This window comes from Sparus aurata, chromosome 18 (assembly GCF_900880675.1).
Source record: "Sparus aurata chromosome 18, fSpaAur1.1, whole genome shotgun sequence".
Lineage (NCBI taxonomy): Eukaryota > Metazoa > Chordata > Actinopteri > Spariformes > Sparidae > Sparus > Sparus aurata.
The window spans coordinates 15713064-15725636 of NC_044204.1; the positions used below are offsets into that span (position 1 = coordinate 15713064).

Below are 12573 nucleotides of genomic sequence, written 5' to 3' on the forward strand. Positions count from 1 at the left end.
TAAGCTGATGTGGTATGAGAGAGTGTAACATGTCTGACAGTCTGCTATTGTCTCTGTAGGGAGTTTAATAACGTCTGTCACTGCCTCCTGGAGCGCCTGAAACATGGCAAAGTAAGTCAGGTGCACACACACACACACACACAAAATAATAAAGAACAGAAACATAATCACTGCTGATGTGCGAATGTGCAGCGTCCAGAGGGTGCAGAAGAAGACCAGCACCATGTCCCTGACCATCTCCTCCTCCTCCTCCTCTGCATCCTCCTCTCGAGAGCTCTCCTCCTGCTCCTCAAGCACCGCCTCCGCCTCAACCTTCCTGGCCCAGAGACACTCCAGCCTGGTGCAGCCGCTGTGTGTCAGCCCTCAGAGGGTAATCACATCCAAATCAAATGAGCTATCTTATTTGATGAACTTAACAATTATGATACAAGTTCAGTTAAACACAAGATTTTCCATCTCCAGACTCAGAGTCCAATCTACAATCAGAACTACTCAGGGAATGGAGTGGCTCCTACTTTTGTAAAGGTAAAACACACTTATTATACTTCCATGTATGTTTATATTCTGTCAACTAGTATAGATAGATAAGTATAAATATGAGATTGCTAAAAACGATAATATCCCCTTCTCCTCCATCCTCTACTTTCCATTTCTCCGACTCTTTATCCGTCCATCACCTCCACCAGTGCCTCCACGACGTGTCCACAGTGAAGGGGCAGCTGGTGGTCCTGGAGTGCAGACTGAGGGGGACCCCTCCCCTGCAGGTCATTTGGTACCGAGAGGACGAACAAGTGCTGGACTCTGATGATTTTAGGATACTACGCAAGAGTGAGTGTATTGTGTGTGTGACTCATTAGACTTCATATTCCATCCAAATTAAAAGCTTTGACTTTTATGCCAATGAACTTTATGAAACACTGTCCTGTAGCCCACGGCTGAAGAATCGAGTAGCAGAAGTTATTATTCTGTAGATGGAGATCATCAGCCTGTAGCTACAATAAAATGCTCAACGTTTATGGCTGACACAGGGTCAGATGTAAAAGTTTCTCGCCTAATACACAGTTGAATATTAACTCAGGACTCTAAATATAGTGTTTATCCAGATCTATGAAGCTGCATGAACATATAACTTAATCATTATTTGGTATCACAGCTGGCACTTGATCTGACAGTATTATTACACAAGAGTGAACTGATTTATTTCAGATGTATGGCAGCTGTGATTCATATATGTTGATGAATTTGATAAAAAAAACAAAAAAAAACTTTTCTTTTTTTTTTCTCTTTTCCCAGAGGCCAGCTCTGCATCAGTGCCAGGTACGTACAGAACACTGGTTATAAAATGATGATTGTAAATAAGTGGGGGCAGGGAGTCCTGAGATAAATGTCAGGTCCAGAACGATCAAACTGATAAGAAAGAAAAAAAAAAATCTGATACAGAACATCTTTTGTTCCTTTACTCTAGGATTTTGTTTGGTTTTAGTGAAATACTGGATACTGTCACCTCTTCGGATCCTCCAGTAATCTTTATAATGACCCTGCACCCTGTAGAGAGATTTAACATATCATAGATCCAAGACCAAACTGACAGAAAGCAAGGATTCTGAAAAATAAAAACGAGTTTGGGAAAAGGTCTGGAGTATTATTATGTTGAACTTGCTTTATAATTCAGTACATCAAGTATTTTGCTCTGATTTCAAAAATAAAAATATGAGCGCATGTCTGTAAGAATGAGATCTTGTGTGGAATATTTTTATTGAATGGAAAACGTCCATTGTGTTACCTCTGCAGAGGAGCTGTGTACACTGGTGATCACAGAGGCCTTTCCTGAAGACTCAGGTCTGTTTAAATGTGTGGCCATCAACTCATTTGGCACAGTGTCCTGCTCTGCAATCCTGGAAGTTTACGAAGGTTAGACATCCATTCATATATATCTATAATTTATGAACTACAAGTCCATCTGTTGGTATGTATCATACAATGAATATGATCAGTATTTCTTGTTTTGCATCTCTCCTTGCAGACCTGGAGGAGCAGCTGGAGATTGAGGCCGTTCATCAGCAGGAAGCAGTTTCTCTCAGACAGAAAGAGGAGGCTCTGTTCCAACAGGAGACTTCCTCCTCCTTAAAAAGCAGCGAGGACTTTCCCTTTGAGCTGCCCGACTCCATGACCCTCCCCCCTCCTGAGTGGCCTGACAGCCCTCCAGAGGATAACATCCCTCTGGCAGAGTGAGTTGATGGTGCACACTCACAAGACACACATGTCGATCTCAGTCAGTGTCTATTAACATTGAATAGTGCTGACCTGTGTGTTGTTTGAACAATAAACTGTGATGCACTTCTTCATTATAGCAAAGTGGAAAATAGTCACAATCCTTATTTTCTCTGAACACATCTCTCACATGTAGGAATGACCTCTGACCTCTGACTCCTGACCGTATTATTTTTACCTTGCAACACAGTTACAAATTGCAGCGCAGTTCTTCAGGAAGTTTCTATCTGTCACTAAAATGTTACGTAAAGGTTCTGATTCTGATTGCTGAATAGACTTTTTTGAGCTTAGAAAAAAGTAAACACTATTTATTTCAGTATATGGTAGCTGCAAACAAGTATTTATTTATCTATTAATTCACTGACACACTCGTTTTCTCATGTTTGTGGAAGCCCATCCCTGCCGGTTAAAGGTAGGAGAAAAAGACTAAGCTTGATAAAAGTAGCCCCAAGTATTCCCATGGTGAGTCTTGATTCTATGATAAAAAGTAAATTATGAACTTTTTAAAAAGTCACAATTTATTTCACAATTTTGACTTTTTAACTCTTAATTATGACTTGGCTAACTTAACATTATTATTTTGTCAGGCGGAAATGGGCCTCCATACATTTCACTGTACGTATATCCTGTATGCACCGTATTTCTTCAGGAGCACACATTTCAAAGCAGACACTGTTGTAGTTCCACCAAATAACCACACGAGGTCGCTGTTGTATCACTCTACAACTGTAGAACGTAGCAATATTCCAGTTCATTTTTCTTTCTTTGTTTCTTTCACAATAATGACCCAATGAGACCAAGTGAGGACTCAATAGTGTATATATGATGAGAATATTATATTGTTTTGGCCAGTTAACGAGGGGAATAAATGTAGCTGCTGAAAGGGGCTTAAAACACTGATTATGGTAAAATCACATTGAGTGATACTTTAAGTGAACAGCTGTGACCCTGGAGCACAGAGATCCAGCTGTGATGACGATGCTGAGTTTTTAAAAAATTGAACCAATCAGCTGGACGCGCGCGCGGTCCAGTCTCTCCACATAGCCCTCGTGAGCGCGCGGTGTCACCTGTTGCAGTCCAGCCTCCCGCTTCACGTCGGAGCGCGGAGCCGCTCCACACGGTGGAAGCCGTCTCACTTTAATTCTCACGGTTTCACTTAAGTTTGTGGACAGTTGTGTTGAAAACGTTCAACGAGGTAAGAAAACATCTCCTTCTGTCGTCGCACAACTAACGGCTGCCGTTGACCCGTCGGGAACTTTGGACATTTGGAGCCACTTTTCTAATGTTTCTAACGATTTTTTCTTTCTACCTTGACGTTAGCTGATGTTTAAACAAGCTAGTTTCCCTCCTTGTGTACATCATGGAAACATAATATTCTATGTCGTCTTTAAAAGGTCAAACTATGCCTGACTTTAGTCTATTCTGGGTGTGTGTCTCATCTGGCTTGGTGCTCTTTCAAACAAGCTACGAGGAGGAAAAAAGTTAGCCCTCAGGTAATTTTAATTAACATTTAGCTAACTCCACTTCAGCCGACGATGCTATTCTTCCTAATTTTTTTTAAACGGTCAGTGAACATTTGAGCACCTGTTAATGCTCGTCGTCGCAAAAGTATGTAACACTTTTCAGAACACACCGTGTTCAAAAGTAGGCTAGAGCTTTGGTTTTTCTAGAAGCAAGGTTTTATTTTGAAATGATGTGGTAGTGAAGTCGACGTCTGGCAGTACTGAAGGTGAGGATTCATTAGTGCTTGGCACATTTTCACTCATATACCGTATAATTCACCTGAACTGACCTGAAATACGATATTAACCTACCCCACACTTTTCTGGGGATCCTCTGCAGCTTCTTCAGAGACCTGCTATAAATATGTGTCTTTATTGTGCTGTTAAGTTGTGTTCGCTGCCCGCCAGACAGCCAAGTGGTACCTTAAAATGGGCTATGAGCTCATCCTTAGTGGTAGTTTGGACTGTGTGTCCTTCAGGCTCCACTGTTTACCAGCAGGCCTACAAAAGAGCTCATATGATTTAGCCTGTGATACTGTAGTTTATTTTGTCAAATATTAGGTAGCTATGAGCAGTATTCATATGGTGGTCTCATAGATTTGCACTCATCGCAGTCAGTTTTTGTGTTTTGCATTTGTGATGCCAAAAAAAACAAAAACAAAAAAAAACTGAGTTTGAAGTAACTGATTAACAAGACTGCCAGAATGGTGCATTCATGTGCAGTCACATAGAATGGAAAAATGACACCCCCACTCAGGCACTACTTTGTTTTGCAGTTTTCGATACAAAAACATTGCTTAACTGTGAGAAATACTGGGAAATACCTTCCCACCAAAAGTGTAGAAATATTGCAGCAGATGAAAAATAACAGTTGAGCATAATACCACAGATGCCCCTCAGCGAGTATTTGGTAATATTTTCCCTCTTGAGCTTTTGCATTTGATACTTAAGTAAGTCTCCTAACTTTGACATGCATTGACTCAAGTCCATGGTGTAAAGTATGTTTGGCTGAGTGTAACAGTCCACTCTGTATCAGTGTCGGGTGCTATGATCTCATCCGTAATGTGAAGTTGCAGACATGGCGTCTGTGTCCTTCAGAAACCCCCCCTTCCTCACTGCTGCAAACAACAACAGTTGTTCAGAAACTGTTGGCAGCAGTCTGGCTGTTAAGGTCATGTTGAGGTTCCCCGGCCGACTGGAAGTTCATCTGATTATTTTATTGATTTGGGAAAGAGGAACTGGATTATCTGTAGCATACTGTGCTTCCGTTGGTTGGAATCTTTCCGACAATAAAATTAATGACCTCAGATTAGTGATGGGAAAGGGTTAGTTATTATTGTGGGTTGAATATTATTTTCAAGTTTGAAAACCAGTCATGTTTTTTCCTGAAGACATTTTGCTTTACATGTTTGGCACACCTTAGAACGAGTTAAAGAAGTGTTTTCCATCTCAGTGCCTTTCTTTTGAGCTCTGACTGGCTGTCAACACAGTTAAGTTAAACTGAACCCAGCTCAGCTGTTGGTCCTCAGGTAGACAGATGAACAGTCAAATGAATCACGAATGATATTCATACATAATCCCTTTTACAGAATTATGCAATTTATGTCACCTCCCAGTTGATTTCACTACAGAGTGCTGGTTGATCCAGCAGATACTTTTATTTCCAAAAGTTTGATTAAATTCTGTGAAATATTCATATTGTCACGGCCATACAGAGGACTTATGATAGCTTAGTATGCTTATACCCACAATGCCATGCAAAGCTTGTGTGTGTGTGTGTGTGTGTGTGTGTGTGTGTGTGTGTGTGTGTGTGTGTGTGTGTGTGTGTGTTAAATGGGTTGGGTCACCAGCAGAGTATCTGCACCTGCCAGCTGATGTCCGAATTCCAAGACCAATATAGCTTTGGCCACTTAATGACACAAATACACATACAAACGCCCATGCAGATGTACTGTATGCTCATAGACATGCACACAAGCACACATTATTTTTCAAATAGTAGCATTTCAAACATACATTTACATGTACACTCAGTGATTCAGTCACTTGAACACAGGCTAATATCCACTCAAAGCTAATGCATTCTACGAGCGCTCTATATGATCGTGTAATATGATCATTTAGCCATTTGCAGAGGAAGACAACTATGATGTTCATGTATCAGTCTAAATGGAAACACCAGTTTTGCTGTTTAAAATGACCAGGGTCACAGTGCCAATTGAATAGAATGAACAAAGTAAAGTACACTGCTGCTGACATGTCTGAGAGCTATAGGTTCACCATGTTGGTTTCTGTGTATGTTAGATAGACCCACATTGACTTGTCACTGACAGGTGTGTTTGATAATCATTAATCATTGCTGCATTACTTTCAGGTGTGACACTTTCAGTCATTTGGTGTTGTGCATGCTGGCTCACATGACTTACATCGCTGGGGCAGTTGAATGTCATTGATATTAATAGTAACACCTGTGCAAGTCAAGATGTCTTAACTTAAGGATGTTAACTAGCGATCCATTTCTATTAAAGACTCAATTATTGAATTAACTCAAACTTTGACCTTTGTTGTTGTTATTTGCGGATTTGAGGAAATAGAAACAATCCAGTTGTCTTTGCATCAGCTGCACCAACAATAATACATCGAAACACTAGGGGAAATATTTGTCCAACCCAAATATTTAACTGTTTGGATATTTGTTCTTGGAAGCTATTCGATTGTTAATTTTGGGCTTCTGATTTTCTTTTTTTGTAATTTTTTTTAGTTTTTAGTTTTTTGATTCAGCTAAATGGGTTAATGGCCTTTGTTAGAATAGGAACAAATGCAAACAGCAAAATTGCTGTTAATATGTCACAAACAACAGGGTTTCCCATACATTCATCAGTAATCCTTTTTAATGTTTTTCACATTTCATTCTTAGGATTTAGGTTCACATTGGGTCAAAAATGTGATAGTCTATCAGTGTGTTTTAATCCAGATTGAAGATGGGAGTCTCTGATTCAAAGTCAGCTGATGCTGGCTGGCCAAAAATCTTGTGCCCTCAAGAGACCAGGGGAAATGCAGAAAAACAGTGAGCAAGTGTATATAAATGAATGAGTGTGTGAGAGAGAGCGAAGATAGAGACTGCTATTGTCATTATGCTCCTGCGTAGCCGAGACTACGTGGTAGTCATGGGAACAACATTCTTTCCTAGTAGAAAAGTAGAGGACCAGCCTGGCTCAGTAATACAGGAAGAAAACTACTGAGTGGGCTGAAATGTGAGCAGACCCTCTGATATCTGTTACTCTCATTAGACAGTCCCAGTAGTATGATGGCAGCCGCACTGGAACATAAATTCTGCTTGATACTTGATAGTTATCTCACCAGTTGACATATTGATGATGAAGGTAAAAATCTCAGCTATGATTGTACCTATAGGCTTGGTCACAAAATTCAGCACTGAGTACAACCATTTTCTTTTTTTGCAAATTAGCTTGTGCAGCCTCTGTCCAATCTATTAATCAAAAGATCCACACAGCATGTTCTAGTTTTCCTACATGCAAACTCAACTTTTACCCAATTGGATGATTGTACGCCTATAATTAGGCACAACAACTGTGTGGTGCCTTTGGATCTTGGTATTATATCATGTTAGAGCGGACGCCACTGCCTGGAGGTGGGGATATTGTCACAAATAAAAATCCCTTTAGCTTCAGATGGTTTTCATCACAACTATTTCTGTCTGTTATTGATCGGTTCCTCTGACTCTCTCTGCTTTCGAATATATCCAAATATCCAAATTTGCCAACATGTCTGATTCCTCTGTCAGGTTCCCAGAGCCCCAGCTGGCCAACCACTCCTCTAAAGAACCCTTCGGCCGCAGCGAAGAGGAGAGTGTCCTGAGCTCAGAGGGACAAAGGACACCAGAGATTACTGTCCTCTCTTTTACGCCCAGCCCTCCCCCTCCACCCTCACCCTCACCGCCACCACCAACTGAAATCAAGGATACAAACCAAACACCAAAGCTGTTCACCCCAAGCAAGCTCAGTTTCACTGTAAGAACTTCTCTTACACCAAGTTTTGTGCTGCCTGACAAAACTTATTTGGTTCTATGATATGTGAGTTTGTATGTCCACATTGCTAGTTAAACATTGATAACCTAGGCGCAGAGTTGGGTTCAAATAGGTTGTGTATGTGATTTATTGTACCTCTTAATTATTTATAGGTGTGTTTGAGTGTAACATGAATTAAACTATCAGAGATTCATCTCCTATTACCTTTCAGGAGGGAAGGTACACATTGCTATTTTAACAGCGACACTTGTCAACACTGAGGGACAGGCATGTGGTCCATGGTCTGTGTTTGGTGTAAAGCAGCCATCCTCCTCATAAACCCTGAGCTCTACCTGAGCTGTTTAAAAATTAGCAGGAAAAATACTACACCATTAACTTTGGACCAGCTTTTGGCTCGTCTATATGGACCAGTTTCGTCTATGGTGCATTCGCTTTCTGCTGTGTAAAAAACACATTGTGCTAAGATTGACTACACCCCATTTCAGCATCAACAAGCCTATAGTGACCAGATAGCCGCAGGTTCATTTGCTAATTAGACAACGTAGGTGCTGGGCATGAAAATGATAACTGTGTCTGTCAGAAACTAGCAGTCACACCTGTTCTGTCTGCCACTTTGCATCAGGCCTAAGACTGGGCCCATGGTATTTAAGAAATGTGTTAGTTAGCTTTAACCTAGTGAATGGCAATGTATAAAGGTTTCTCAGTTTCTTTTCTTTATTGCAGTCAGAAATTGTACAAATCCATCTGATTCACTCTTTGTAAATGTGTGTGTCAATTCTTTTCCAGTCCTCCCAGCCAGGAGGCAACAACATGAACCTGTCAGACCTGCCATCCTTCACTCCCAGCACCTTCCCCCCCAGTGCCTTTAACTATGAGCGACCGAGGCACTTTATTCAGTCACAACCTTCCTTCCAGGCACCCAGTTATGAAAGTGTCCTGAGGGAGGCCCAGGAGAACCAAAATAACTCCCAACTGAACCTCAACAGTCCCCAGAATAGTCAAAATGTTACAGAGACACAGAGTCAAACTAAAAAGGTGTCCACACAAAGTCAGTCTTTCTCTCAAACTCAATCAGTGTCCAAGTCCTTGTCCCAGACCCAGACCCAGTTTCAGTCACTAAGCCTCAGTCAGAACCATGCCCAATCTGTCGTTCAGACCCAGACCCAGGCCAATGGCACGGGCAGGTCCTCTCCCTCTTCATCCAGTCTCAGCTCTCCTATTTCCACCCCCGCCTCCTCTGCTGCACCTCCTTTTTCATCCACTGCCCCCTTACTCAGTCCCTCTGACTCCACCACCTCTCCCTCCTCCCCTTTCTCAGCATCCTCTGCCACTCTCCCCCACACCACCTCTCCCCCCTCCCCTTTCTCGGCATCCTCTGCCACTCTCCCCCACACCACCTCTCCCCCCTCCCCTTTCTCGGCATCCTCTGCCACTCTCCCCCACACCACCTTTCCCCCCTCCCCTTTCTCTGCATCCTCCTCCACTCTCCCCCGCACCACCATGCGTTCCACCATCACCCTCACCCCCAGCATCCCCAGTGCCACCGGCCTCGGCAGCGCCACCCTGCCAGCAAACCAGGACAACATGTCAGCACCTGCTGCTTTCCTCTGCTCCGTACTGCCCTCTCAGTCTGCTTTCTCCCCTTTCTCCTCCTCCAAGCTGTCTCCCAACTCTAACCTGCCCCGCCCCTCCACCTCCCCCAGCCGTTCCCCACTCTCCCCCTCCAGCCCTCTCCTTCCCTTGAGGGCCTCCTCCTCTCCTTCCTCCCTGCCACAGCAGCCTCTCCAGGTGTCCCCTTCCTTCCCTCACTCCCCTCTCTCTCCATCCTCCTCCTCTCTCTCACAATCCAACACTCCCAACAGTCAGAACAGGGTACCGCCTGCTGTGGTCTCCCTGCCTGCCAGCTACAAGGGGACGCCAAACATGTGAGTCAAATTTTACATCAATTTCCATCAATTTCCCACACCTAGAAAAATATTGCTTTGAGGAGCAAAATGTATATATCTTATTCGGATTGAACAGATTTGTGTAAGTTTTAAAAGGGAGAACGTTTCCCAGAACATAGAAGGCACTGTTTACAATGATTTAAAAGCAAGTGAACTTACCGACTGGTTGGCATCATCATCCCCAAAGTAAAGGCCAGGATTGCTACCAATTGAAGTGTTGTAGATTTAGAGTTCAATTAGGTGTATGAATCTGTATTTGAGTGCAACTTTCTGCAGATTTCAGACCTACTCTTCTCTTCTTCATCTATGCTGTCTTCTTGTGCTTTTTAACTTGTGTTTCTCCAACTTTTATCTCTCTCTCTGTCACCCAGCCTTCCCAAGCCCATCCTGAAGAAGTCTGTAGCTCCTCGGCCTTCCTCCTCTCGATCAACGGATGACGACATCCAGGGCTCTAAAGACGCCCTCATCCAGGACCTGGAAAAGAAGCTGCGATCAAAGGAGGCCAGGAGGAGAACCAGTCAGGTGGGTGTGTGTGTGTGTGTGTGTGTGTGAGAGAGAGAGAGTGTGTGTGTGTGTCCTGCAAACTGTGTTGGAAATGCAAGATCCTTCATTTCATTCATCAACAAAAGGAAAAAAAAAACAAATCATCCCATCTACTAACACACTTACACATTCCAGCTCATTCACACTGACACAGTGTGTGCCTGTTTGAACCTAACAGAATAAATAATGCAAAAGTTTACCAAAACAGATCACAGCACACTTCCTATGTGTGTCAAAGAAATTAGTTACCAGTATAAAGCTTCAATTTTGACAGAAACTGTCCTATGAGGAGCGTATGGCTCGTAGGCTGCTGGGTCCAGACAACGCCACCAACATGTTTGACCAAGACAATCTTTCAGACTCACAACTTGACCAGGTACGACAGCAGACCTTTCTTTAGTCAGTAGACACCAAAATCTTTTTTAAAAATCCTTCAGTCAGCGTGTTTCAGATTGTAATGGTGTGTTGCTGTGCTGCATTTATGTTGGCTCTGGTCCAAAAGCCATTAGCTTTCATTTTGCTATCAAGTAAAGACCACACATTATTACAGTCATTTGGGTTTGAATGGCTGCACAGGGAGCCCGTTCCCCTCTCAGGGCCTCCTGATGGGCTCCCAAGCCCAAAGTTGAAAAAGCCTGGCAGTATTATCAGCAGCCCCACTGAGCTGTAATTTTCAAGTGTGTGTGTGTGTGTGTGTGTGTGTGTGCGCGCGCGCGCGTGCGTAGGATTGTACTGTCAAAAAGCCTCTGTCGCTCATAGGGCTTTGCACCTTCTATTCTCTCTCTCTTTCACACATAGCACCAACACACAACAAACACATGTACACACAAAGACACACGTTTCCTCTGAAGCCAGCAAGGTTTGTCAGCGGTTATTTAAAGCCTGTTTTCTGAGAACGAGCCCCTTTCACTGGTGACAACAGGACCATTGTGTCAGAATACACACACACAAACACACACATCACATACACAGACTTACCCTCCTGGCATTTTATCAACCTGTTGACGAGTACAGTAAGTTTAAACCTGTCATTACTTCTGCTTATGTTGATCTGTTTTCTGTTCCAGCCAGAGTCACCAGAAGGAAGACACACAGGTGGACTGTGGTAAATACAATCTATGTATGAATATTGCTCAGTTATTAATCCACGGTTCCAGTCAACATCAGAAGTTCGAGATTCCCGTCCAGTATGGCACTGAATCGATGAGGCTGTAAAACCAAATCAATCTTTTAAAAATAGATGGATTCAAAATGATAATGGTCATGTTCTTTTCAGGGTTGTCCAGCTCATCATGCATGATAATTTGCAGATCAACCAACCATATAAACAGTCATTTAAAATCTACTCTAAAAAAAGTACCCATAAAATGGCTTGTGTAGCACTTAGGCAAAGTTGCATATTTCCTATAAAAACAGACAACTAGGGAGGGCAGATTTTGATATTGAATTTTACAATAGCCAGTTGCGCTGAATGCAGGTCCAACCCCTGCCATGGACTTAGCAGTCTGTCCATCTCCTCGGACTGGTAGCTACCACTGAACATGACCAGACTGGGGTGGAACAACAAAGCCTCAGAGATTACAGAGGCCAGTTTGGCAACAAGGAATATGGTACCATGGTGGTTTTTATGCTGGGTTTGGCTCCTGACAGGGGCTGATAAGTGGAACTGCTTACTTACCTTCATTGATTTCTTAGCTAACTACCTAACAGCAGCTACATCTAGCAGCAGTTAGCAGATGCTTCAGCAACAAATTTACCCATCAAATCAGTGAATAAAGTTCAAAGTAAATTTTTGTACAAGTTATAAAGTTGTGGTCTGTACAGAAAACTGTGAGGCCTGACCTTCAGAAACACTCAGGAGGCTTTCCCTCTTCTATTTACATCCATGGAAGCTTCATACATATTAATTGACTTTTATTCACTCTAAGAAATTAGATTTAAAGTTACATGACTGTAGCAGAAACCACTAAAACCCAAGCGAGGAACTGATCATTTTGCGACATTATACAATTTAATTGGATTTTGAGGTAGAAAGGAGAAAATTAAATACAAAAGGAAATATTTATTGATTCACAGTTATTGCCTGTGTTTGCTAATTCTGAACCATAAATATTCCTAAATCTACTAAATATCTCCAGAGAGATTTTATACTCTTGTAGCAATGCTGTCAGAGGACAGAAACTGAGCAGGAATCAGTACAATTATGGTTGCTTGTTTGTGTGCCATCACTAGTGGAGTGTAAAATTCAGTCATTGAAAGTGA

The 12573-nt window shown here is 42.4% G+C and overlaps 1 protein-coding gene across 3 annotated transcripts in view; it reads left to right on the forward strand.

Moving 5' to 3' along the window:
• The window catches only part of myot (myotilin), a 29540-nt gene that overhangs the window by 9564 nt on the left and 7403 nt on the right, over nucleotides 1-12573 (forward strand). For 2 of the 3 annotated variants that reach the window (XM_030396412.1, XM_030396413.1), the window contains exons 2-13: nucleotides 60-111; nucleotides 193-370; nucleotides 463-525; nucleotides 687-828; nucleotides 1294-1317; nucleotides 1792-1911; nucleotides 2024-2228; nucleotides 7579-7804; nucleotides 8609-9747; nucleotides 10140-10290; nucleotides 10586-10687; nucleotides 11379-11416. In XM_030396412.1, coding sequence (XP_030252272.1) covers nucleotides 104-111; nucleotides 193-370; nucleotides 463-525; nucleotides 687-828; nucleotides 1294-1317; nucleotides 1792-1911; nucleotides 2024-2228; nucleotides 7579-7804; nucleotides 8609-9747; nucleotides 10140-10290; nucleotides 10586-10687; nucleotides 11379-11416 — 2396 coding nt within the window. In that variant the 5' untranslated portion in view covers nucleotides 60-103. The remainder of the gene's footprint in view (nucleotides 1-59; nucleotides 112-192; nucleotides 371-462; nucleotides 526-686; nucleotides 829-1293; nucleotides 1318-1791; nucleotides 1912-2023; nucleotides 2229-7578; nucleotides 7805-8608; nucleotides 9748-10139; nucleotides 10291-10585; nucleotides 10688-11378; nucleotides 11417-12573) is intronic. The other variant, XM_030396414.1, reaches the window with a different exon arrangement.